At 49.2% G+C, this 23,646-nt stretch overlaps 2 protein-coding genes and 1 long non-coding RNA gene across 3 annotated transcripts; 1 reads left to right on the top strand and 2 right to left on the bottom strand.

The window, feature by feature from the left end:
• Positions 1-1,893: 1,893 nt before the first annotated feature.
• LOC310689648 (patched domain-containing protein 3-like) lies at positions 1,894-10,700 on the bottom strand. Its single transcript, XM_083467445.1, has 4 exons — positions 7,199-10,700; positions 6,741-6,862; positions 5,966-6,111; positions 1,894-4,068 (listed from the first exon to the last, which is right to left on the bottom strand). Exons 1-4 carry the CDS (start codon positions 7,958-7,960, stop codon positions 2,540-2,542), a joined length of 2,559 nt encoding a protein of 852 aa, XP_083323571.1. The 5' UTR covers positions 7,961-10,700; the 3' UTR covers positions 1,894-2,539.
• Positions 9,428-14,055, top strand: LOC310689726. The gene is made up of 2 exons (XR_014517625.1): positions 9,428-9,527; positions 13,912-14,055. It is a non-coding gene; the product is annotated as an uncharacterized lncRNA (long non-coding RNA).
• On the bottom strand, positions 13,965-23,240 carry LOC310689646 (patched domain-containing protein 3-like). Its single transcript, XM_083467429.1, has 4 exons — positions 22,377-23,240; positions 17,961-18,082; positions 16,757-16,902; positions 13,965-15,924 (listed from the first exon to the last, which is right to left on the bottom strand). Exons 1-4 carry the CDS (start codon positions 23,136-23,138, stop codon positions 14,342-14,344), a joined length of 2,613 nt encoding a protein of 870 aa, XP_083323555.1. The 5' UTR covers positions 23,139-23,240; the 3' UTR covers positions 13,965-14,341.
• Positions 23,241-23,646: the final 406 nt, after the last annotated feature.

The raw sequence follows: 23,646 nt of genomic DNA, 5'->3' as shown, positions 1-23,646 counted from the left end.
TTGGCCATGCCTGCCATAGGCCAACAGCCAAGATGTTGAACAGGAGTCCTCCAGGACCACCTCCTGGGTTTACCCATCCAGGAAGGACGGTGCCACTGTAAAGCAGGACCTCCAAGTCCCAGCACAGAGATACCATAGTCCAGAGCTTTCCAAACTTTTCACATTGGTGACACTTTTTGGACATGCATCAATTTGCAACACAGTAATTCAGTTTTACTAGCAAACCGTAGGTTAAACTAACCCCTTTCCAGCCCTGGCAGGAGCGTGGGGAGTGTTCACGTGACACACCTACACACTGCAGCCAACACACGTGTTGCAACGCACATTTTGGAAAGCTCTGCCATAGCTGATGGTATCAAAAGCTGCGGAGACATCAAGAAGAACTAAAGGATCTAGCATGCGGTAGCTCTCACATTTTCAAGGATCCTGTCCACATCCTTGGGCTGTAGAGTTTGAAAAGTCCAAAGCAGAGTCCAAAATTACATCCACTGGACCTGTATCAACTACAGTATCCGAATCTGAAGAAATCTGAGAGGTTTTGTCAACAAAGTGTTGAGCAAATTGTACACAGTGGTCACATGGACAAGAGTGTAAAAGACCCCGGACCACTTGAAACAGCTCTGGTGGATGGCTCGTTGCTGATGTAATGGGAGGCAGAGAAAAAAGATTTAATGGAGGTTTGTCAGCAATGCATGAGCTTCTTGTTAAGGAACCCTACCAAACTTACAACAAACTTCATAGTTCCACAGAATGTGAATTGAAAACCATTTCAAAAGCTACTTGCGTGACTAGCACAACTGTATTCTAGGTCAGGGGTCAGCAACCTTTTTCAGCTATGGGCTCGTCCACCGTCTCTCAGACCATGTGGTGGGCAGGACTATATTTTGAAAACAAGAACAAAAACAAATTCCAAGGTAAAGGTACCCCTGCCCGTACGGGCCAGTCTTGACAGACTCTAGAGGCTGGGAGCCAGCGCTGTCCGCAGACACTTCCGGGTCACGTGGCCAGCGTGACAAGCTGCATCTGGCGAGCCAGCGCAGCACACGGAACGCCGTTTACCTTCCCGCTAGTACGCGGTCCCTATTTATCTACTTGCACTCGGGGGTGCTTTCGAAGTGCTAGGTTGGCAGGCGCTGGGACTGAGCGACGGGAGCGCACCCCGCCACGGGGATTCGAACCGCCGACCTTTCGATCGGCAAGTCCTAGGCGCTGAGGCTTTTACCCACAGCGCCACCCGCATCCCAACAAATTCCTATGCCCCACAAATAACCCAGAGATGTATTTTAAATAAAAACACACATTCTACTCATGTAAAAACATGCTGATTCCTGAACTGTCCTCGGCCAGATTGAGAAGGCAATTGGGCCGCATCTGGCCCACGAGCCTTAGGTTGCCTACCCCTGTTCTAGGCGGTATTTACAACTGCGTATGCCAAACCATTGTAAAAGGAGTGAGGGAAATGGACTGTGATTTTCCAGTGGCAAAATAAAACAGTTTGAGTATTACAAAAATACAATATATTTGAACGGAAGCAGCATCTTAAAACAAATGGCTGTAACAAATTTGTAAAATTTGCATTTATAATGCTGACCTCTGCTGATTCCCCGCCCCCCCCCCAAAAAAACATTTGTCATCAACGTCACCAGCCAGATTAACAGACTGATCCTAAAGATAGTGTAAGTTGTAGCTGAACTGGTGCACAGGGCAACACACTGCGATATAGCTGTCAAGTTACTCAGAAGCCTTGTTCCATCTTGAGATGAAGCACAAAACTGAACTTTATTTTCCTGTTCAGTCTAGTCTTCTTCCACAGTGCCATCTAGTGACACTTGTGTTCAAACAGCTAACTCCTCGCCCTCCCTGAAGTTAGCACAGAAAAGTAAACACAATAAGTAAATAAACTGAATTATTTTAATAGTATACATTACAATTTTTGATGAAGGTCTGGAGAGATCACCTCAGCTTTCAACTTCATTATGTCCTGTTGACAGTCAGCCCTGTTTCACATGAGAATTGCCCCTCAGTGCTTTTAAGGGTTGACTCTACGGCACGGATTTCAGATCTTCTCTTTTGACAAACCTCACATCAATGATCCTGTTTTCTTTACCGATGATGATGAAGTCTGAACTGGGGGGCACTCCAGAATACAAACTCTCCCATTTAAAAAGGGTTTACACAAATACTATGAGAGCCCAGATCGTATGAGATTTGGGCCTGGACTTAATTTGCCTCCTACAGGGACCCACACTGCAACCAGCTAGACTTCTCCCTTTACCACACTGCACCCCCTTATCTAGGTGCCTGCCATGGCTCTGAACCCAAGGCACAGCTGGGATACCAACACAAAAGAGGAGAAGCAAAGTGCTTCTGTAAAGGCAATCGTCTCAGCATGTTGCTAAGCTCCTTACAGGCACCCAAACCATATTTATCCCATTCTACTCTTATCTGGGGCGCACCATTGCTATGGTGTCTGAACCATGCCATCATAAACAGGCAGGTAGTGTTTTTGGAGTCTGCAGATGAACCCGAATGGTTGATTTTAAGGAATAATATCCCCAAAAAAGAATGTTAAAAACACAGGAATAAAAACGAGACCGTGAACGAGTCCCAACACGATAACCAGAAACATTATCTTAAAAAAAGTTCTAAAGATGTAAGTGGATGACATGGACAGCACCAGGATACCCGCAATGGTGGAAACAGCACCCTGTAGGACAGGGTAACCAAGGCGGTAGAGAGATTCCACTGCCTTGTCGTTCACTCTGGGTTCCTCACTGGCAATGAAGGCATAGGAAATATGGGCTGAGAAGTCTACTGAAAACCCTATGCAGATAACAAGGCTGATCATGGATATGGAGTCAAGGCTCACATTCCAAAAGGCCATGAAACCAGACACACCAACAATAACAGAAGTAATAGCAAAGGTTACCCACAGGGAGCAAAGAGGATTGGGGATGAGCAGCAAGGAAGTAATTAACATGGCACCAGCAGCGCTCAAAACACTATGAATGGTGTTCTTAATTATTACATTGTATTGATCAAAGTATATAAAAGCTGGATGATAAACCATCAGTGGTAACTTACAGTCCTCTGCAAGCTGTCTGAACTGGTTTAAAAGTTCCTTCTTCTTCTCTACATTGGTAATATTGATGGTCTGTATGAAAAATCGTGACACTGGAATTTCCATAGCACTAACATTAACATCCCACTCAGATTCTGGATGTACTCTAAACAGGGCTGATAAATTGCCAATAAATGAACTTCGGTCATTTAAATTTGAAGAAATGCCTTTTGCAACAGTTTCGTAAGTTCTCAACCATGACTCTGAAAGATCCTTGTCCACATAGGATAGATTTTCCATTGATTGCATGCAGTTCTCAAGATCTGCACGGACAGATGAAATCCAATACGGTATGCTTTCCGTAACGATAACCATGACCCTGAGGCCATACTCAGAAAAATATTTTTCTTCCAGGTCATAATACGGAATGACATAAGAACGATCTACAGCTAGATTTCGGACATTTATTCCTTCTTTAAGTTGTCCGCACCCATAACTACTACTTACCAGGTATGCCAGATACAGGACTGTCACAAACAACTTGGTCCAGGTGTGCATCAGGAAGGGGCCATAGTAATTTTTAAAGAAGCCATTCATGGGATGCTCAATCTCTGCTCCAGTGGACTCATCAATAAACCCTCCTATACAGCACCTGTTATACATAGGGCTCTTCGAATCTTGAGGCTTATCCATCACTTTCTGGAACGTTAGCCAATGCCTGTTGCTTTCTTCTCTTCGGCCATTAAGAGCAATAATTGCCCCAAGGAAAGTCAGGTTGTAGACGTAGCAGAAAAGAAAGGCTGTGCCTGTATACAAGCAAAATGACCGAATGGACATGAAGGAACTTTCAATTCCAATGTAGAAGGCTAAAACGTCGGTAAGTGTTGTGATGGTAACAGAAACAGCTGCATCTGCGTAGGTGTCAGCCATCCGATCTTTGACACTCTTCTTCACTTGAGTCTTCTGCCAGCAGGACACCAGGATGAACATGTCATCAACACCAACCCCTGAAGAACAGGAACTATTGATCATGCCAGTTGCAAACATGCCACAGGAGAAACATGTGAATATATAGATATATACAAGAGGAACACACCTAGTCATTTTTTATTTACAGATTAGTAAGTTATATTAATATTGCAATTCTATATATAAAACAGAAAGCCCTGTGATACCTTATTAACAAAAGACTTCCGTTGGAGACAATGGCAAGCTTTCCTCCAGACTTCACTGTAGTTACGGACAGGATGCCATGAGCTAGACAGAGACATCCAGCCTGTGTTCTACCAGTTCCCCACTCTGGTGCACACAACTGGAACCTTACAGTGCAATACTATACCTCTCAACTCAAAAATAAAGGTAAAGGGACCCCTGACCATTAGGTCCAGTCGTGGCTGACTCTGGGGTTGTGATGCTCATCTCGCTTTATTGGCCAAGGGAGCCGGTGTACAGCTTCTGGGTCATGTGGTCAGCATGACTAAGCCGCTTCTGGCGAACCAGAGCAGCGCACGGAAATGCCGTTTACCTTCCCGCCGGAGTGGTACCTATTTATCTACTTGCACTCTGACGGGCTTTTGAACTGCTAGGTTGTGTGATGGCCTGGGATTCCGATTCGGAGGATGAAACAGAGGAATCCCAGCCTGCACAAGAGTCCCCGCCTCCAGGGCCGGCTGAACTGGGGCAAGGCCTAGATGCTGAAGAACCTGCACCTGTGGCAGTGCATCAGGAGCTGGCCCCAGGTGAAACCCTTCTGGCCCCAGAGAGGCTTGACGACTCAGTGGCCACAGGTGAGCCTCCTCCAGGGCCCAGTAACCCTTCGGCCTCTCCTGATCTGCAGAGGCTTAGGGCAGAGAGGCGAAGGGAACTGGTTGCCCCCAGGAGGAGTGCTCGCCTTAAGGCCAGAGGAGGCGGGGCTCCTGGGGGCCGGGACCGCCCCTGGCCTTAGAAGAGGATAAAAGCCCAGTCAGCCCGGCCCCAGGTTGCGGGAGCAACGTCGTTGTTGGCTTCGGACCTTCCTGTGTTCCTGATCCCTGCTCGGCCTCCTGTTCCTGACTATCCGGTACTCCTGTTCCCTGCTCAGCTTCCTGTTCCTGACTATCCGGAACTCCAGTTCCCTGCTCGGCCTCCTGTTCCCGACCATCCGGTGTTCCTGTTCCCTGCACAGCCTCCTGTTCCAGCGTACCTGTTCCCCGCCCAGCTCTCTGCCTCGGACCTTGCCCCTCTTCGTGTGGACTCTGCTACGCCCAAGGTACCTTACCCCCGGGACCAGCACAGGTTGGTAGGAGCAGGGACCGAACAACGGGAGCTCACCCCATCACAGGGATTCGAACCGCTGACCTTCTGATCGGCAAGTCCTAGGCTCCGTGGTTTAACCCACAGCCCCACCTACTCAAAAGTAAGTCTCACTAAATTCAATGCAGCTTACTCCCAAGTAAGTGAATATAGCTGATCATAGCGCAGATCATAGAATTGGAAGGGACCCTGAGGTTCATCTAGTTCAAGCCCCTGCAATGCAGGAATATGCAGCTGTTCCGTAGCCTAAGAAGATTAACCATGACTGAGCACCATAGAGCAGAGCTTTCCAAACTGTGCGTCGCGACATGTTAGTGTGTTGGTTGCAGTGTGCCGTGCAAATGCTCCCAGTGCTCCTCCAGGGACTGGAAAAGGGGTTAGTTTAACCTACGGTTTGCTAGTCATACTGAATTACTGTGTCACGAAATGACGCATGTCTAAAAAGTGTGTTACAAGTATGAAAAGTTTGGAAAGCTCTGTCATAGAGAAACTAGAATTCTTAGCACAGTTCAGGAAAATAATAGATGGGTGAAAGTTCTCTTTCATATTTAGATATTCTCATCAAAAGCCCACTAGATAGAGCATGAGGAATGCAAACATTTGCCCACTTACCAAGTATAAGAAAGGGTGAATTTGCAGCCGTGATAACAAATGGCATTCCACAAAACAGCAGTAATCCAAAGCTGCTGACGACAGATAATCCTGCTGACATCACCCCAAAAAATGAAACCCAAATTTTTGTCCGTACACAATCCATCCTGTAAAGCAGATAAAGAAGAACATACCTAGATTCAGAGTTTCAATGTGTATGTGCCAATTTATGCCCTTTGAGAAATGGAAACTGGCAGAGGTATCAGTACTGGATTACCCAATAGGCAGACTAAGCATGTGTTTAGTGTACCAATGATCAAAAGCCACTCTAGGTAGTGATAACACCGTCTCTTCAGTCTATGTGTGGGCTTCGCTCTGTCTACACTGTAGAAACTTGACCAGTAGACACCCAAAAAGCATGGAAAACAGATTTAAAAGCATCTAGTGGAATATGGCATTTCATGGTACATGTGCCAATTTGCTTCCTCCTGCGTATTAAAGATTTGCCCATGTTGAAAAAGAGGGATGTTCCCTGCAGAGCCGTAGCTAGGTGATCTTGCGCCCCTGACAGAACCGTCCAGATTGCACCCCTTAGCCAGGGACAAATTAGCTCTTCTTTCCGCCTCTCTCCAACGCCCCCTTCCACCCATTCAATTCACCCTTTATTTAAAACCATTTCTTATAAGGCAATAATCAATATTTATATTTATGGACACATTTTTAGCCTATTTTGCACCACCCCTAGCTACGGCCCTGGTTCCCTCCCTCTCCCAAGAATTATGGGGTGAGAAGTTACCTTGCACATGATAGAATTGTAAAGACTATTGTTAAAAAATACGCGATAGTGGCCAATGGGATCACTTTGCCAGTAAGTTTTTCCAGTTCTTCTTTTTTTGATACTGAGGAAATATAGAATACCTGTCAGGTTAGGGGTGGGGAAAGAAGGAAGAACATAGAGTGTTAAATAATCTGTCTCTTAATTTATAGCTTCATGTTCTCAAGGGCTAAGAATAATCATAAAATGAATAGTTATTATTATTGCTCGTTCCTTCATAGTGTTTTTTTTTAGTGTGATTACTGATGAGCTCCAAAACATGGCAACTTAATTCCAAATTAAAGCGTGTTGCATGGCGATCTAAAATAATAATAATAATAATAATAAATTCACTTGCCCAGTTTTCCCAAGATGAGTTTAATTTCAGAGGACCCTCCTACAAGTGTCAATTTAGGAGCGGCTGGAAGAAAGCCACTTACCCGGATGAATTTGAACTTTAAGGAGTCCAGCACGTCGGGGATGCGCTTCAGAAAGGCCTTCAGCCAGATCTTGCTGGCCTCGCGCCTCGAAGACACGTCATTCTGCAAGAAATAAATGAGGCGCATCGCTTTGGCCGCGCGCAAGGGGCGCGCCGGGCTAACTCCGGGAAGCAGCTTCTCCCCACCCAGGAAGGGGCCGAGGAAAACGCCGCCTTCGGCGATGGGGAAAGTCAGGGTAGGCAGCAGCGCCTCGATCCTGCCCGGGTCGCCTTGCACGGCGCTGAGCAGCGGGTTGGGGCTGCTGCACGTGGCGTTCCCAATGCGCGCGCAAAGGCTGTCGAAGGAGACGCCGCCGAAGGCGATCCTCCGGAAAGCGGCGTCCAGGGCCAGCAGCTCGGCGAAGGCCTCCCGGGTGAGGAGCGAGTCCCCGTCGGCCACGGCGATGAAGGAGGCGAAGGAGCCCTCGGTGCTCAGCCTCTGCGGGGAGAAGCGCGCGGCGTCGTCCGTCGGGAAGTGCGCCAGGACGAAACGGCGCTCCGCCTTGGCGGGGCCTCCGATGGGCGTGTACATGCCTTCGAGGTCGCCGAGGTCGTTGCGGGGCAGGTACTTGAAGCCGGCGCCCAGCCCGCCCGTCAGCGCCAAGGGCACGAGCAGGAAGGGCCACGGGTGCGCGCCCACCAAGCCGCCTAAGTCCCGCAGCGCGCGCGACAGGGGCCTCTCCACGCAGTCCGTGTGCAAGCGGCGCAGTCCCCGGGCCGCCATCGCCTGCCTGCTTCTTTCCCCGCCGAGACAGCCGCTTGCGGCGTCGGGGCCGGCTGCTCTGCGCGGTGGGCGCCGGTCTTCCCGTCGCAGGGTGGGCGTCGCCGTCCGTTGCCGGGCGGGCGTTATTTCTCCTGACGTGGCTGCGTTCCACGCGCCCGCCGCCGTGGCCTCCTGCTCGGACGCCCAAGGCCCAGCGGGCGTCGTATCAGAGGGAAGCGGGGCTGGCCCTCGGCTGCCCTTGCTCGGGCTCGCGTTCCATCTGGGAACGCCAGGGCTGGATTTAGGTTTGATGAGGCCCTAAGCTACTGAAGGTAATGGGGCCCTTTCTGTGCCCTTTGCCAACAACAAATTGCCGCTGTTTTGTGTGTTGAATATATGCTATATGGTAATTTACGGACCTAATAGGTATCTAAAGCCATTTGCACATGTTGCCATGCAACCAGTCCATGCAGAATGTAAGCTAAAGGTAAAGGGTCCCCTGACCATTAGGTCCAGTTGTGTCCGACTCTGGGGTTGTGGCCCTCATCTCGTTTTATTGGCCGAGGGAGCCGGCGTACAGCTTCCGGGTCATGTGGCCAGCATGACTAAGCCGCTTCTGGCGAACCAGAGCAGCACACGGAAACACCGTTTACCTTCCCGCCAGAGCGGTACCTATTTATCTACTTGCACTTCGACGTGCTTTTGAACTGCTAGGTTGGCAGAAACAGGGACCAAGGAACGGGAGCTCACCCCGTCGCGGGGATTCGAACCGCTGACCTTCTGATCGGCAAGTCCTAGGCTCTGTGGTTTAACCCACAGCGCCACCCGCGTCCCTCATGTTGAATATATGCTATATGGTAATTTATGGACCTAATAGGTATCTAAAGCCATTTGCACATGTTGCCATGCAACCAGTCCATGCAGAACGTAGGCACCCTATATATAGAAATGAGCAAACCAGTGATATTTTAGGGAGCGGGCTAGCAGGCGGGGCCCATTACAGTCATACCTCGTGTTACGTTTGCTTCATGATATGTTTTTTCAGGTTGCGTCCTGTGGTGACCCGGAAGTACCCGAAAGGGTTACTTCCGGGTTTCGCCGCATGCGCAGATGCGCAAAATGACATCATGCGCAGAAGCGGCAAATTGCAACCCGCATGTGCCGCTGCAGTTTGCGTTTTGCTCATGTTGCAAACGGGGCTCCGGAACGGATCCTGTTCGCAACCAGAGGTACCACTGTGCTTGTATCATAGGAGCCTACACAACACAAAACACTGTTGCTGTATATAGGTTTTATTTTGTTTTTTATCTTATTTTTTGGAAATGTACAGGTTTTTCCCCTTTAAATTTTCTGGGGGCCTCCAAGAGAGAGGGCCCCAAAGCTATAGGTTGTTTAGCTTATACGTAAATCTGGCACTGGGGAATGTTGGCCAAAGAAATCTGTTGGAAATGGTGAAAATATTTGCAGAGGCGATACCAGCAATGAATGTTTCCATCCCCCAATCACAGTTACGTGCACGATGTGAGTCGACTTGTGAGTTAAGCGGTATAAAGCTTGGGGTGTAAAGTGCTGAGGGGTTAAAGATGTGGTTTAATAAAGATTTACTCTTAGCAGGTGTGTTGGTGACAACCACAGTGAAATAGGAACAGTGTGTTTACACCTTTGGGCCAATAACATGCCTCCGCTTTTGGGAGGGTGTCTGTCCTGGAACGACAAAAAATTAAAAGGAAAAGTACTGCAGATGTAAGTAAAACACACCAGTTTAGAGAAGGACTTGACCATTGGTCTGATTTGATACACTGGGCAAAATATATTGGATATAATATACAACGTAACTTGAGGGGAAAGTTGCAGAAAGAGGGTTTAAAATTTACGGCTTGTTGTGCACTGAAAGAGAACTATATGAAAATGATGTACCGTTGGTATTTGACTCCTATATGATTAGCAAAATGTATAAAAACACTTCCAATTTATGCTGGAAGTTTAAGGAAAAAGAAGGCACGTTCTACCACATGTGGTGGGCATGCAGATTGGCAAAAGAATTCTGGGAAATAATATATAATGAACTGGGGGAAAAAATGTTTAAGACAAACTTTGCCAAAAAAAACCCCAGAATCTTTCTTATTGTGAATAATAGGAGAAATAACAAAGGACTTTAAAAGATTGTTTATGTATGTGATGACAGCTGCAAGAATGCTTTTTGCCCAGAAATGGAAGGAAGAGAAGGTCCCAACCAAAGGGAAACCATTATGATGGACTATACCAAAATAGCAAAAATGACCATGAAGATCAGACACTAAGATGACAAGAAATTCAGCAAAGAGTGGGGATTTTTTTAGAGTACCTTAAAGATCATTGTCCGGTCACGAAGAGTCGGACATGACTAAACAACACAAAGATCATTGTAGATATTTTAAAACTTTAGCAGGATTATTCTAACACTTATAATGTAATAAGACTAAATTTAAGAAAAGGATTTAAAATGAGTTTGAAAAATGTAATAAGATGCAACAGAAAAATAGATAAATATTGGAAAGCAGGGGGTGAGGTGGGGGGAAGTCTGGGGATTCAAGAAATCTCAGGTGTGAAAAAATTGAAAATGTTTTAAATGTATAAGAACACTGTTAAAAAATGATCATTGGTCTGATTATGTGAAATTAGTAATAAAAAGTATTGCAAGAAAGACCTCAGTGCAACAGTAGCCTCTTCCTCTTGCGGCTCACATCAGTTATGCATAATCTGTGGATTTAAAAGGGTAAATAAATTACCGTATTTTTCGCTCTATTGGACGCACCGGACCACAGGACGCACCTAGTTTTTAGAGGGGGAAATCAAGGAAAAAAATATTATCCTCCCCCCAGCCCCAAAGAGCAACGGACAGGCTGCATGCAGCCTGTCCACTTCTCCCAGAGCTTCTCGGGGCTGCGGGGGAAGCCCGGGTTCCCCCCCCCCCAGCCCCAAAGAGCAAAGAAGCCAAGACAGCGCGCGGGATCCATAGCCGCGCAACCTCTCCAGCCAGGAGCTAAACCTCTCCAGTGCAGCTAAAGAAGACAAGGCAGCAAGCGCGATCCATCCCGCTCACTGCTTTGGCTTCTTCTTTAGCCTTGCGCAGCATCTTTAGTCTTGCGCAACGGGATGGATTGCGCCCGCTGTCCACCGGGGCTGGACTAGATGACTCCTGGGGTTCCCTTCCAACCCTGCAATTCTATGACCTCGGAAGGTGTTTGGGGTCTCCACCACTGGAGGCTTTTAAGCAGCGGTTGGGGGACCATCTGCCTGGCGTTCTGTAGCTGTGATTCCTACATAGTGAGGGGGCTGGGCTAGATGACCCTTGGGTGGCCCTCCCAACTCTATACAGTCCTACAGTTCTGCGGCAGAAGATCCACAGCCACTTCAGACAATGCCCACTCCCAATTTTCATCTGAGAGACATGTGTCTCTCAGTACCCCCCTACCTGCCACACTTCCCCCACCCCACTTAAGCTGAGGGAATTCCTGCCCAGAGAAACTCCCAGCAATCAAGGAGGAGGAATCCGCTGCAGCCGTGAGCAGCGGTGGATCCATGGTCCCCTTCCTTCTCTCCTCCGTAGTTGCTTTGAAGCAGGAAAGTGGGAGAGGAGCTGCTTACACGAGTGTAAGCTGCTCCCCTCCCACTTTGCTGCTTCAAAGCAATCACGGAGGAGGGAATCCGCTGAAGCCTCCAGCAGGGGAGGATCCATGGTCCCTTTCCTTCCCTCCTCCGTGGTTGCTTTGAAGGAGGAAAGTGGGAGAGGAGCTGCTTACACAAGTGTAAGCTGCCCCCCTCCCACTTTCCTGCTTCAAAGCAATTACGGAGGAGGGAATCTGCTGCAGCCTCGAGCAGCGAAGAGGATCCATGGTCCCCTTTCTTCCCTCCTTCGTAGTTGCTTTGAAGGAGGAAAGTGGGAGAGGAGCTGCTTACACGAGTGTAAGCTGCTCCCCTCCCACTTTGCTGCTTCAAAGGGAGCCCGGGAGGAGGGAATCTGCTGCAGCCTCGAGCAGCGAAGAGGATCCATGGTCCCCTTCCTTCCCTCCTCCGTGGTTGCTTTGAAGGAGGAAAGTGGGAGAGGAGCTGCTTACACGAGTGTAAGCTGCTCCCCTCCCACTTTGCTGCTTCAAAGGGAGCCCGGGAGGAGGGAATCTGCTGCAGCCTCGAGCAGCGAGCAGCGAAGAGGATCCATGGTCCCCTTCCTTCCCTCCTCCGTAATTGCTTTGAAGCAGCAAAGTGGGAAGGGAGCAGCTTACACTCGTGTAAGCAGCTCCTCTCCCACTTTCCTCCTTCAAAGCAACTACGGAGGAGGGAAGGAAGGGGACCATGGATCCTCTTCGCTGCTCGAGCCCAGGAGGAGGGAATCCGCTGAAGCCTCCAGCAGGGGAGGATCCATGGTCCCCTTCCTTCCCTCCTCCGTGGTTGCTTTGAAGGAGGAAAGTGGGAGAGGAGCTGCTTACACGAGTGCAAGCTGCTCCCCTCCCACATTGCCGCTTCAAAGGGAGCCCGGGAGGAGGGAATCTGCTGCAGCTTCCCCGTGCGCTCTTTAAAGGGGCTGTGCGCTCTTTAAAGCCGTGCGCTCTTTAAAGGGGCTGTGCGGCTTCTCCTGACTTTTCTGGGAGGTGGGGGATTCCCCCACCTCGTAGAAAAGCCCGCAGGAGCCGCGCAGCCTTTAAAGAGGGTGCCGCTCTTGGGGGCTTTTCCCCCAGGAGGGAGAAGGGACTGCTGCAGCCAGTCAGTCCCTTCTCCCTCCTGGAGAAAAGCCCGCAAGAGCGCACAAAGCTTGTGTGCGGCTCTTGAGGGCTTTCCCCGCCTGCCTCCCCCCTGCATTCGCTCCATAGGACGCACACACATTTTCCCTTGCTTTTTAGGAGGGAAAAAGTGCGTCCTATGGTGCGAAAAATACGGTATGTGAACAAATTTGGTTTGTGTTCACCATTCCTGAACCTGAGTTAACACCTGAATGGAGGGAATTTCTGTATCTGTGTCCGCTCAGAGCAGAATTCTTCGGAGGAATATAAGAGAGTGTTGTGTATGTGCAGAAATTAGCCTATTGTCCTGAGGTAAAATTTACTTTCTGCCTTCCATCCATTTTGCCCCGGCCCTGCCCACCACTGGCGTGTGCTCCCCCACTCAGAATGTCGTCCAGAAGGGAAGCTTTTCTACTCCCTATTTACATTGTATACTGCAACAATGAATAAAAGTAAAGGTAAAGGTACCCCTGACCCTTAGGTCCAGTCGCGGACAACTCTGGGGTTGCGGCGCTCATCTCACTTTACTGGCTGAGGGAGCTGGCGTTTGTCTGCAGACAGCTTCCGGGTCATGTGGCCAGCACGATGAAGCTGCTTCTGGCGAACCAGAGCAGCGCACAGAAACACCATTTACCTTCCCACCGGAGCAGTACCTATTTATCTACTTGCACTTTGATGTGCTTTCAAACTGCTAGGTGGGCAAGAGCTGGGACTGAGCAATGGGAGCTCACCCCATTGCGGGGATTCGAACCACCAACCTTCTGATGGGCATGCCCTAGGCTCTGCGGTTTAGACCACAGCGCCACCCGCATCCCTGCAAAAATGAATACAGTACTGTAATATTGAAGTTTCACACTGCCCTGTCTTAACATGGAAATTCCCTTCTCACAAAGAAGAGAATCCAGATTCTGTGCTGTTAGAATTTCCCTGCTGCCAAACTTCACATTGAGAGTCCTGGGTCTTCTACTGATGGGAAGGAATTCTGGACCATGAGAATCTCAGAATACAACCACCTCCAGTTGAAAAGGGATTTCTTGATTTGCCTCTTAGAAGCATTCATAACACCACCATCAACACAGACAGTGCTCTCTCCTTTCCATACCGCATCCCCTTATACATATATTATATCATTTCATTTCATTTTGCCATTGCCATGACTTAGAACCTGAGGAACAGCTAAGACAAGAAGCCAGGAGTTTCTGCTAAGATTAAAAGGCAATCACCACAGCATGTTGTTACAGAATGAGTTCAAACAGTCACCTGAGCAGTCTCTATCCCACATTAATTTATTTTGGGTGTACCATACTATCAGCAAAAGACTGAAATATGCTTTGCCAAATAAACATGTATCGTTTTGGAGTCTTGTAACAAACCACAACACCTTTCAAGTGAAAATTTTACGCCAAGGGGTGTATTTACATAACATAAATAGGAAGATTAGATAGCTACGGAACATAAGGAACAACTGAACATATTCCTTCAATTTACCAAGCTATTTACAGGCAATATAGATTGATTATGGTTTTTCCCTCCATGTTCACAATCACTAGTTCCATTTTTCATTCTAAAATCTCAGTTTCCCCATAACATTTCCTTCTAGAAAACCGAGTTCCTCAATCTTGTTTCCATATGGACAATGTTTTCCTTAAACATTGGGTGAATTTTCAATGCCCTTGCTATCGTTTTGGTCCTCTTTGTTTGAAACTTCACCACAAAACCCAAAGAATGTTAAAAATACAGGAATAAAAACGAGACCGTGAAGAGACCCGAAAAAAATAACTAGAAACATTATCTTAAAAAAGGTTCTAAAGACGTAAGTGGATGACATGGGCAGCACAAGGATGCCCACAATGGTGGAAACAGCGGCCTGTAGGATAGGGAAACCAAGGCGGTAGAGAGCTTCCACTGCCTTGTCGTTCACTTTGGGTTTCTCACTGGAAACAAAGGCATAGGAAATATGAGCAGAGAAGTCTACTGAAAACCCTATGCAGATAACAAGGTTGATCATAGATATGGAGTCAAGATTCACATTCCAGAGGGCCATGAAACCAGTAACACCGACAAAAACAGATACGATAGTAAATGTTACCCACAGAGAGCAAAGAGGATTGGGGATGAGCAGCAAGGAAATTACTAACATGGCACCAGCAGCAATCAAAACATTTTGAATGGTGTATTCCATTATTACAGCAAATTGATCAAAATATATAAAAGCTGGATGATAAACCAATAGTGGCGTCTCACAGTCCTCAGCAAGTTGTCTCATTTGGTTTAAAAGATTTTTCTCATGTACTGCAGTAGTAACATTGACGGTTTGTATGAAAAACCGTGATGCAACTATTTCAGTAGCACTAATATTAACATCCCACTCGTACTCTGGATTTGCTTGGAAAAGAGTCTTTAAGTTAGTCATAAATGACGTACGGTCATCTAAATTTAAAGATGCCCCTTTTGCCACCATTTCATAAGTTCTCAGCCATGACTCCGATAATCTCTTATCCACATAGGAGGACTCTTCAAACAACTGCATGCAGTTCTCAAGACCTGCACGGACAGATGAATTCCAATATGGTATGCTTTCTGTAACAGCAACCATGAGCCTTGGGCCATACTCAGTAAAATGTTTTTCTTCTGAGTCATAATACGCAACGACATAAGAACGATCTACAGCTAGGTGTCGAACATTTATACCTTCTTTAAGTTGACTGCACCCGTAAACACTACTAACCAGGTATGCCAGATACAGGACTACCACAGACAACTTGGTCCTGGTGTGCATCAGGAAGGGGGCATAGTGATTTCTAAAGAAGCCATACATGGGGTGTTCAGTCTCTGTTCCAGTGGACTCGTCGAAAGCCCCTCCTATACAGCACCTGTTATACATACGGCTCTTTGAATCCTGAGGCTTATCCATCACTTTCTTGAATGTGAGCCAATGCTTGTTGCTTTCTTCTCTTCGGCCATTGAGAGCAAGAACTGCCCCAAGGAAAGTCAAGTTGTAGATGTAGCAGAACACAAAGGCTGTGCCCGTATACAAACAAAATGACTGAATTGACACAAGGGAACTTTCAACTCCAATGTAGAAGGCTAAAACGTCGGTAAGTGTTGTGATGGTAACGGAGACAGCTGCCTTTGCATAGGTGTCAGCCATCCGTTCTATGACTCCCTTCTTCACTTTCGTCTGCTGCCAGCAGGACACGAGGATGAACATGTCATCAACACCAACCCCTGAAGAATAGAAAAATATGTAACATACCAGTTCCAAACATGCCATAGGAGGAGAACAACATGGATATTTACTAGGGAAACACACCTAGTCGTTTATTGACAGTGGTACCTTGGTTCTCGAACGCCTTGCGACTCAAACGTTTTGGCTCCCGAATGCTGCAAACCCAGAAGTGAGTGTTCTGGTTTGCGAACGTTCTTTAGAACCTGAACATCCGACGCGGCTTCCGATTGTCTGCAGGAAGTTCCTGCAGCCAATCAGAAGCCGCGCCTTGGTTTTTGAACAGTTTCGGAATCTGGAATGGATTCCATTTGAGAACCGAGGTATGGCTGTATTTACAAATCGGAAACCTACTTTTCTTTATAAAATGATATTTGAGTGCTTTACAAAGAACGTTCAGGAATTTATAACAGCAGGGATGGAAAAGCATTGGCTTGCGTAAACACACTGCACACAAAGCAAGCTTTCCTTGTTCCACACAAGTTTTCATTCTGGCCACATTCCCCTCCTGTAGGAGGAGCAATCAAGTCCAGATCCGCCCTTTGCTAATAAATGTTTTGAAGGCGTGTGATGAAAAATGTGTGCATATGCCCATTGATAGCATCATAGAATTATAGTGTTGGAAGAGATTGGAAGAGACATCTGGCCCCGCCCCCTGCAACACATGTGATATAAAATTTTTCTGCTTATACAATTTCAAATAAAAAAACAAGAATTAGCATTAAATTCTCCAAGCGATCACAGATTTATATGGAATTACTGCCCAATACCTACTTTAGGCACACCCATCAAAAGCCCAATGGATAAGAAGGCATGAGGAATGTATACACTTACCAAGTATAAGAAAGGGAGAATTTGCGGCTGTGATAACAAATGGCACCCCACAAAACAGCAGTAATCCAAAACTGCTGACGACAGATAATCCTGCTGACATCACCCCAAAAATTGCAATCCAAATTTTTGTCCGTACACAATCCATCCTGTAAAGCAGATAAAGAAGAATTATGTTTGGGCTCAGAGTTCCGTGGTAATGTGCCAATTTGCAGCTTCCTTGAACAAAATGACAGTGCCACACAGCAGTTGCACGTATTTCTTACAACTGTAAGAAATAGAAATACTCTAGGGTTTAATAATGATGGAGTTCACAGATGGCGAATACTTGCATTTTTAAGAAACTTATCTTTATGATTTGTAAAGGAAACCTTTGTATGGGTTAACACTTTATTATCTCTTTGGAATTGTGCTGTACCTTTGTCCTTTGGTTTTTACGGGCTGCGACGTTCCATAGGTTACATTTTTAATTTGTTTTATTTTTGTTATTATTGCACTTTTTATTATTAACTTTTATTACATTTATATACCGCCCTTCAACCCAATGATCACAGGGGAGTTCACAATATAAGAACACAAAAATACATACTAAATCAAGAAAATATTATTGGGGGGGGGGGGAAGGAATAAATAGAAACAGTAACTTTGAGAAATTGAAACTGACAGAGAGTGAACAAGCCACTCTAGCTATTGAGAACATTGCCTCTTCCGTCTACTAGTGGGCTTCACTCTACATAGTAGGCCTACATTTGGGCCAGATCTCTGACTCCATTTTGCTGCAGTGTTTTTCATGAGACATTCACTTCATTTGCTGAGTGACACTTTCCCAATTAGCTTTTAATACAGTGGTACCTTGGGTTACAGACGCTTCAGGTTACAGACTCCACTAACCCAGAAATAGTACCTTGGGTTAAGAACTTTGCTTCAGGATGAGAACAGAAATCGTGCTCCAGCAGTGTGGCAGCAGCGGGAGGCCCCATTAGCTAAAGTACCTCAGGTTAAGAACAGTTTCAGGTTAAGAACGGACCTCCAGAACGAATTAAGTTCTTAACCGAGGTACCACTGTACTGGGATTTCTTTAAGCAGATCTATCCATCTACAATACTTCACTTAGCTAGTGCATATTGCAGATCTACCTGTGATGGTGGGGTAGGGTGGGGACAGGGATTTTCCCTCCCTCTCCAAAGAATTAAGGTGGGGAGATTACCTTGCACATGATACAATGGAAAAGAATATTGTTAAAAAATATGTGACAGAAACCAATGGGATCACACGCTTGGTAATTTTTCCAAATTCTTTCTGTCTGGATTCTGAGGAAAAATAGGTCACCTGCCAAGTGAGGAAAGAAAGAATAAGACAAACTATTGCATAATAGATCTCTTAAGATATAGCTTAATATTCTGGAGGGTATCAAGGCTGGCTAAGAAAAATCATAAAATGAATGGTTATATTGTAATTTCATTCACTGCATTATGTAAACAACAACAACAACAACAACAACAACAACAACAACAACAACAACAGTTAGTTGGAAGCTCCAGAAAGTGGTAACTTCATTCCATGGAAATACTTTTTGCACAATAATTAAAAAAACTCTCTGCCCAGTTTTTTCAAGCCTGTTTAATTTCAGCAACCCTACATGTGTCCACTGAGAAGTACATCACATTTTACTTCCATGTTTAGCGGACATGGGACTGCAGCCTAAAAAAGCATTCCTCTTCCATATCAGTTTTATATAATCTAAAAGATTGAGGGTGGTCTGATTTAAAGCTCTGCCTTTGTTCATTCTGGGGATGGAGGGAGGGAAGGTTTCCATTGGTTGCTCATCTTCCACTGCTCCCCTTCAGAGCACCAAGCCATTCTTTAATAAAGGATATGCATATTTTTAAAATGTGTATTTTTGAGGTTAGAGAATACAGGTCATGGCACCTACGTACATCTTAATCATATCGCTGGACTCTGATCTCAGGCCTGAAGAGCCCTCTGATGTCTATTTACCTGGGCCCCACAATATTTTATTCAAGTTGGCACCCTTGGCTGTATGCATATAAATTCGCTATTATATTGTTATGCAAGGGGAGGGTTGCATCCTACAGGTGCTAGCTAGCCCCATCCTCAGGGGCGCCGACTTATAAAAAATATTGGGGGGGCCCATACCGGGGTCCTGCCCCGGGAAGTTTTCTAAGTTCCAATGTCAGCGGCGCCCGGCAGAGCAGCCCTCTCGGCCACGGCAGCCTGGCTCTCCCAGCCCCCGGGGGCCGCCCTCCTCCCTCGTGCACCCGCAGCGTTCCCGCCCGGGGAGGCGGCGCCCCCAAGGACTCAGGTTCGGTTGTACCTGAGAAGCCGAGCACCTTGGCTCCCAAACAAATCGGCTTCTGAACAATCGAAACCCGGAAGTGAGTGTTCTGATTTTCAAATGATTTTTGGAGGGCGAACATCCGGTGCGGCTTCCGATTGGCTGCAGGGGGCTCCTCTGGCAGAAGCCGCACTCTGGTTTTCAAATGGTTCCAGGAGTCCAATGGACTCCCGGAACGCATTCTGTTCGAGAACCAAGGTACAGTGGACGCTCGGGTTGCGAACGTGATCCATGTGGGAGGCACGTTCGCAACCCGCAGTGTTCGCAACTCACATTGCTGCGTCTGCGCACACACAGGTTGTGATTTAGCGCTTCTGCTCATGCACAAGTGCCGAAACCTGGAAGTAACCCATTCCGGTACTTCTGGGTTTCAGTGCATCCATAACCTGAAAATGCTTAAGCTGAAGCATCTGTAACCCGAGGTATGACTGTATGTACCAGTCCTAAGGAACTGGCCAAGTAAGGCAATCAGCATCTGCAGGTCCCTTGACAGACAGGAGAGAAGCCACACTCTTGGATTTCTGTTGGTAGATGCCTCTTCCTGAGATGCTTGTATTATGCTAATCATAGAATCATAGAGACAGAAGGGACCCCAAGGTCATCTAGTCCAGCCCCCTGCAATGCAGGAATCTTAGCTCAAGCATCCCTGACAGATGGCCACCTAGCCTCTCCCAGGGAGCAGAGACCGTCTGAACAGCTCTTATTGTCAGAAAGCTCTTCCTGATGTTGAGCCGGAAAAGTCTTTCAAAGCTGCTGCACACCTTTGTTTGGGGTCCTCCCCTCCTTGCAAATGTCAGTGGGAAGGAGGGCTCTGTTTCAACAGAAAAATAAAGATTCCCCCTTTCTTCCAGCTTCCACTCATTCGTCTCCGACTGATAATGGACTTGGGAGGCTTTGAGCCCCTTGGGGAGCTGAGCTGTAAAGGACAACCTCCAATTTTCATGCATCAGAAGGAGCCCAGGAGCCCCATCGGGGCTTACCCTGTGCAGGCTGGTTCCCCCCCACACACAAACACACACACTGGGTTGCAATTTTGTGGGTCAGCTTTGGCTGGGAGAGGCAGCCCCCGTTAAGTCTCTGCCAGCCCAATAGCACAGCCCCCCCCCCCCGCCAAGTCCATGGCAGGAGACAGGCAGCAGCACCCAGACCCCAGAGGCTGCCCTTGGGACTGGCGTTCCCACACTGCCGCCTCCGCAACAAAGGCCAGCGGCCAAGTCCCCCCCCCCCCAGCCGCTTCCTTGGTCCCACAGGAAAGCCAGGCAGGGGCTGCACATCCTGCCCTCCGCCTCTTCCTGCTGCCCCCAACAGACAACCAGGCCTGCAAGCTTCCTCTTCTGACATCGCCCAGGCCCCCACACAGCCCCCCACCAGCAAAACACCCAGGAGTTTGAAGGGACCCGAGGGCCACGCAGCCAAGGGGTCTAACTCTGCAGGGAAAAGCTTCCTGTCTTTCCTCTGCCCCCTCCCCACCGGAAAGGGATGGTGGCTGCAGGCTCTGCCCCCCCCCTTAACATCTGCAAAATGATTAAGGCTGATACATTGTGTTACAGGATTTTATCTAGGTAACTTCCCTGAGCTGTCAAGTTGAAAGGGTACATTCAGGCATAATATTTGCAACATTTAACAACTTTAAAGATGTCCCCCCCCCCTGTAATTTCCATAACAGTTGGAAGGACAAAAATATAACCTCCTATGACAACTCCTGCAACCCATGAGCTTTCAGACAAAGATCATGCATGGACAAATGTAAAGATCTTTGGAAAGTATTGATCGAAACCACAGTAACAAACAAATCAATGTATCTTCAAGGGAAAGAATAAGTAGATCCATTTGCATATATAGCTCTGTAGGCTTAATGAGATTCCCACAAAACATTAGGAAGGCCTTTCTGGTGGTGAGAGCAGTCAGACAGGGGAAGGGGCTTTTAGGGAGAGGTCGGGGGGGGGGGCATCTGCCAGGGATGCTTTAGCTGTGAGTCCTGAATTGCTGGGGGTTGGACTGGATGACCTTTGGGTCCCTTCCACCTCTATGATTCCATGACCTTTAAGGGAAGTCACCTCCATCTTCGTCTCAGAGCAGATGCCCACAAGCCCTGGGCGGGAAGAGCCCGAGAGAGAGAGCCCGAGAGAGAGAGAGAGAGAGAGAGAGAGAGAGCCCGAGAGAGAGAGAGAGAAAGAGAGAGCGAGAAAGAGAGAGAGAGCGAGAGAGAGAGCCCGAGAGAGAGAGAGCCCGAGAGAGAGAGAGCCCGAGAGAGAGAGAGAGAGAGAGAGAGAGAGAGAGAGAGAGACCGAGAGAGAGAGAGAGAGAGAGAGAGAGAGAGACACCGAGAGAGAGAGAGACACCGAGAGAGAGAGCCCGAGAGAGAGAGAGAGAGACCGAGAGAGAGAGAGAGAGACACCGAGAGAGAGAGAGCCCGAGAGAGAGAGAGAGAGAGACCGAGAGAGAGAGACCGAGAGAGAGAGAGAGAGAGACACCGAGAGAGAGAGAGAGCCCGAGAGAGAGAGAGAGCGCAGCCAAGCCCCCTTCACCGCCTGCCCCCCCCCGCCAGCCCCCTCTCCCCTCCTCCCTAGGCGGCAGCTCCGCCATGACCACAAACGGCGGCGGCAGCAGCAGCAGCCGCGCGCGGCCCGGGCTCCCCTCGCCGGCCGCGGGAGCCAAGGCGCGCGATAATTTGCTTAAATTATGTCAGCGGCGCCCGGCAGAGCAGCCCTCTCGGCCACGGCAGCCCGGCTCTCCCAGCCCCCGGGGGCCGCCCTCCTCCCTCGCGCAACCGCAGCGTTCCCGCCCGGGGAGGCGGCGCCCCCAGGAGAGGCGGCAGCAGCAGCCGCGCGCGGCCCGGGCTCCCCTCGCCGGCCGCGGGAGCCAAGGCGCGCGACGAGGGAGCCAAGGCGCGCGATAATTTTTTAAATTATTGGGGGGGCTGAGCCCCCCCAATAAAATTTTTGAGGGGGCTCGGGCCCCCTCAGGCCCCATGGGGTCGGCGCCTATGCCCATCCTAACATATAAGCCACAGAGTCAGCGCAGATCTGAGCTTCTTCCCCATCCCTTTTCCGTCCGGCTTTTGGATGGCAAGGCTGGGGCAGGGCCTGTCCTCCTGCTTCTATTGCCCTAGGAGCCTTTCGGGCGAGGAAAGCCAACCCACGCTTGAGAACCTCGACGGCTTTTTATCAAAACTTAGGGCGCAACTGCGGAGCACAAGGCAGCGCCGTCGCAAAGCGGTCTGCCCGGAGCTGCGCGCCTCCCGAGACGTGCACGCGCGGCGCTTACCCGGGTGAAATGGAGGTTCATAGTGCCCAGCACGACGGGGATGCGCTCCAGAAAGGTCTCGATCCAGACCTTGCTGGCCTGTCGCTGCGAAGCTCCATCCTCCTGGAAGAAGTAGAAGAGGCGCATCGCCCGGGCTGCCCGGACGGGGCGCGCGGTGCCATTTCCCGGGCCCAGCACGACGTCGCCCAGGAAGTAGCCCAGGAACACGTGGCTCTGGTAGAGCGGGAAGGTGAGCGCGGGCAGCAGCGTCTCTATGGCGGCCGCGTCGCCCTCGACGGCGGTGATCAGCGGGTTGGGGCTCAGGCAAGTGTTGTTCCAGCGCGCGCAGAGGTCCGCGAAGTTTCGCTCGCCGGCGGTCATGGCCCGCACCGCCGAGTCCAGCTCCAGCAGCTCCGTGAAGGCCGCCTTGGTGAGCACCGAGTCGCTCCCTCCGGAGGCGGAGGCCACGGCGATGAAGGAGGCGAAGGAGCCCTCGGTGCTCAGCCTCTGCGGGGAGAAGCGCCGCGCGTCGTCCGTCGGGAAGTGCGTCCGGATAAAGCAACGCTCCGCCTTGGCGGGGCCCCCGACGGGCGTGTACTGGCCCTCGATGTCGTTGGCCTCGCGGCTGCGCAGCATCACGAAGCCCGTGGCCAGCCCGACGGTGAGCGCCACGGGAGCCAGCAGGAAGGGCCACGGGTGCGCGCCCACCAAGGCGCCGAAGCGGCGGAGCGCGCGCGACAGGGGACGCTCCACGCAGTCCGTGTGGCAGCCGCGGGGCGCCATCGTTCAGGCAGTCCGGGCCGCGGGGCGGCTAACTCTGCGTGGTTCGGCCGCTCTTCCCGGCGCGCCGTCGGAGGGTGGGCGCCGCCGTCCGTTGCCCGGCGGGCGTTATTTCGCCGGGCGCGGCTGCGTTCCAGTTCCACGCGCCCACCGCCGTGGCCTCCTCCTGCTCGGGCTCCTAAGGCGCTGCAGACTTGGACGGGAGGGGCGGCAGTGGGGGGTGGACGTTATATTAGGGAAAGCAAGGCTGGCCCTCTTCGGCCCCTGCTTGGGCTCGCGTTCTATCTATCTAGCATTGTCCACTTTTTGTGCAACAAATCTTTTGCGTTGTTGGAAATGGAAAGATATTCGCAGCAGGAACTGAAGGTTTCCATCCCAAGCACAGAGTCGACATGAGTTAAGCTCTATAAACTTTGGGTGTATAATGCTGAGGCCTTAAATATGTGATTTAACAAAGATTTTCACTTAGCAAGTGTGTTGGGGACAACTACAATGCAGTAGGAATAGTGAG

Source organism: Podarcis liolepis (genome assembly GCF_965112155.1).
Source record: "Podarcis liolepis genome assembly, chromosome: 12".
In the NCBI taxonomy this organism is placed as follows: domain Eukaryota; kingdom Metazoa; phylum Chordata; class Lepidosauria; order Squamata; family Lacertidae; genus Podarcis; species Podarcis liolepis.
The sequence above is the reverse complement of the archived record's forward strand: the minus strand, read 5'-3'. Positions and strand labels throughout refer to the sequence as shown.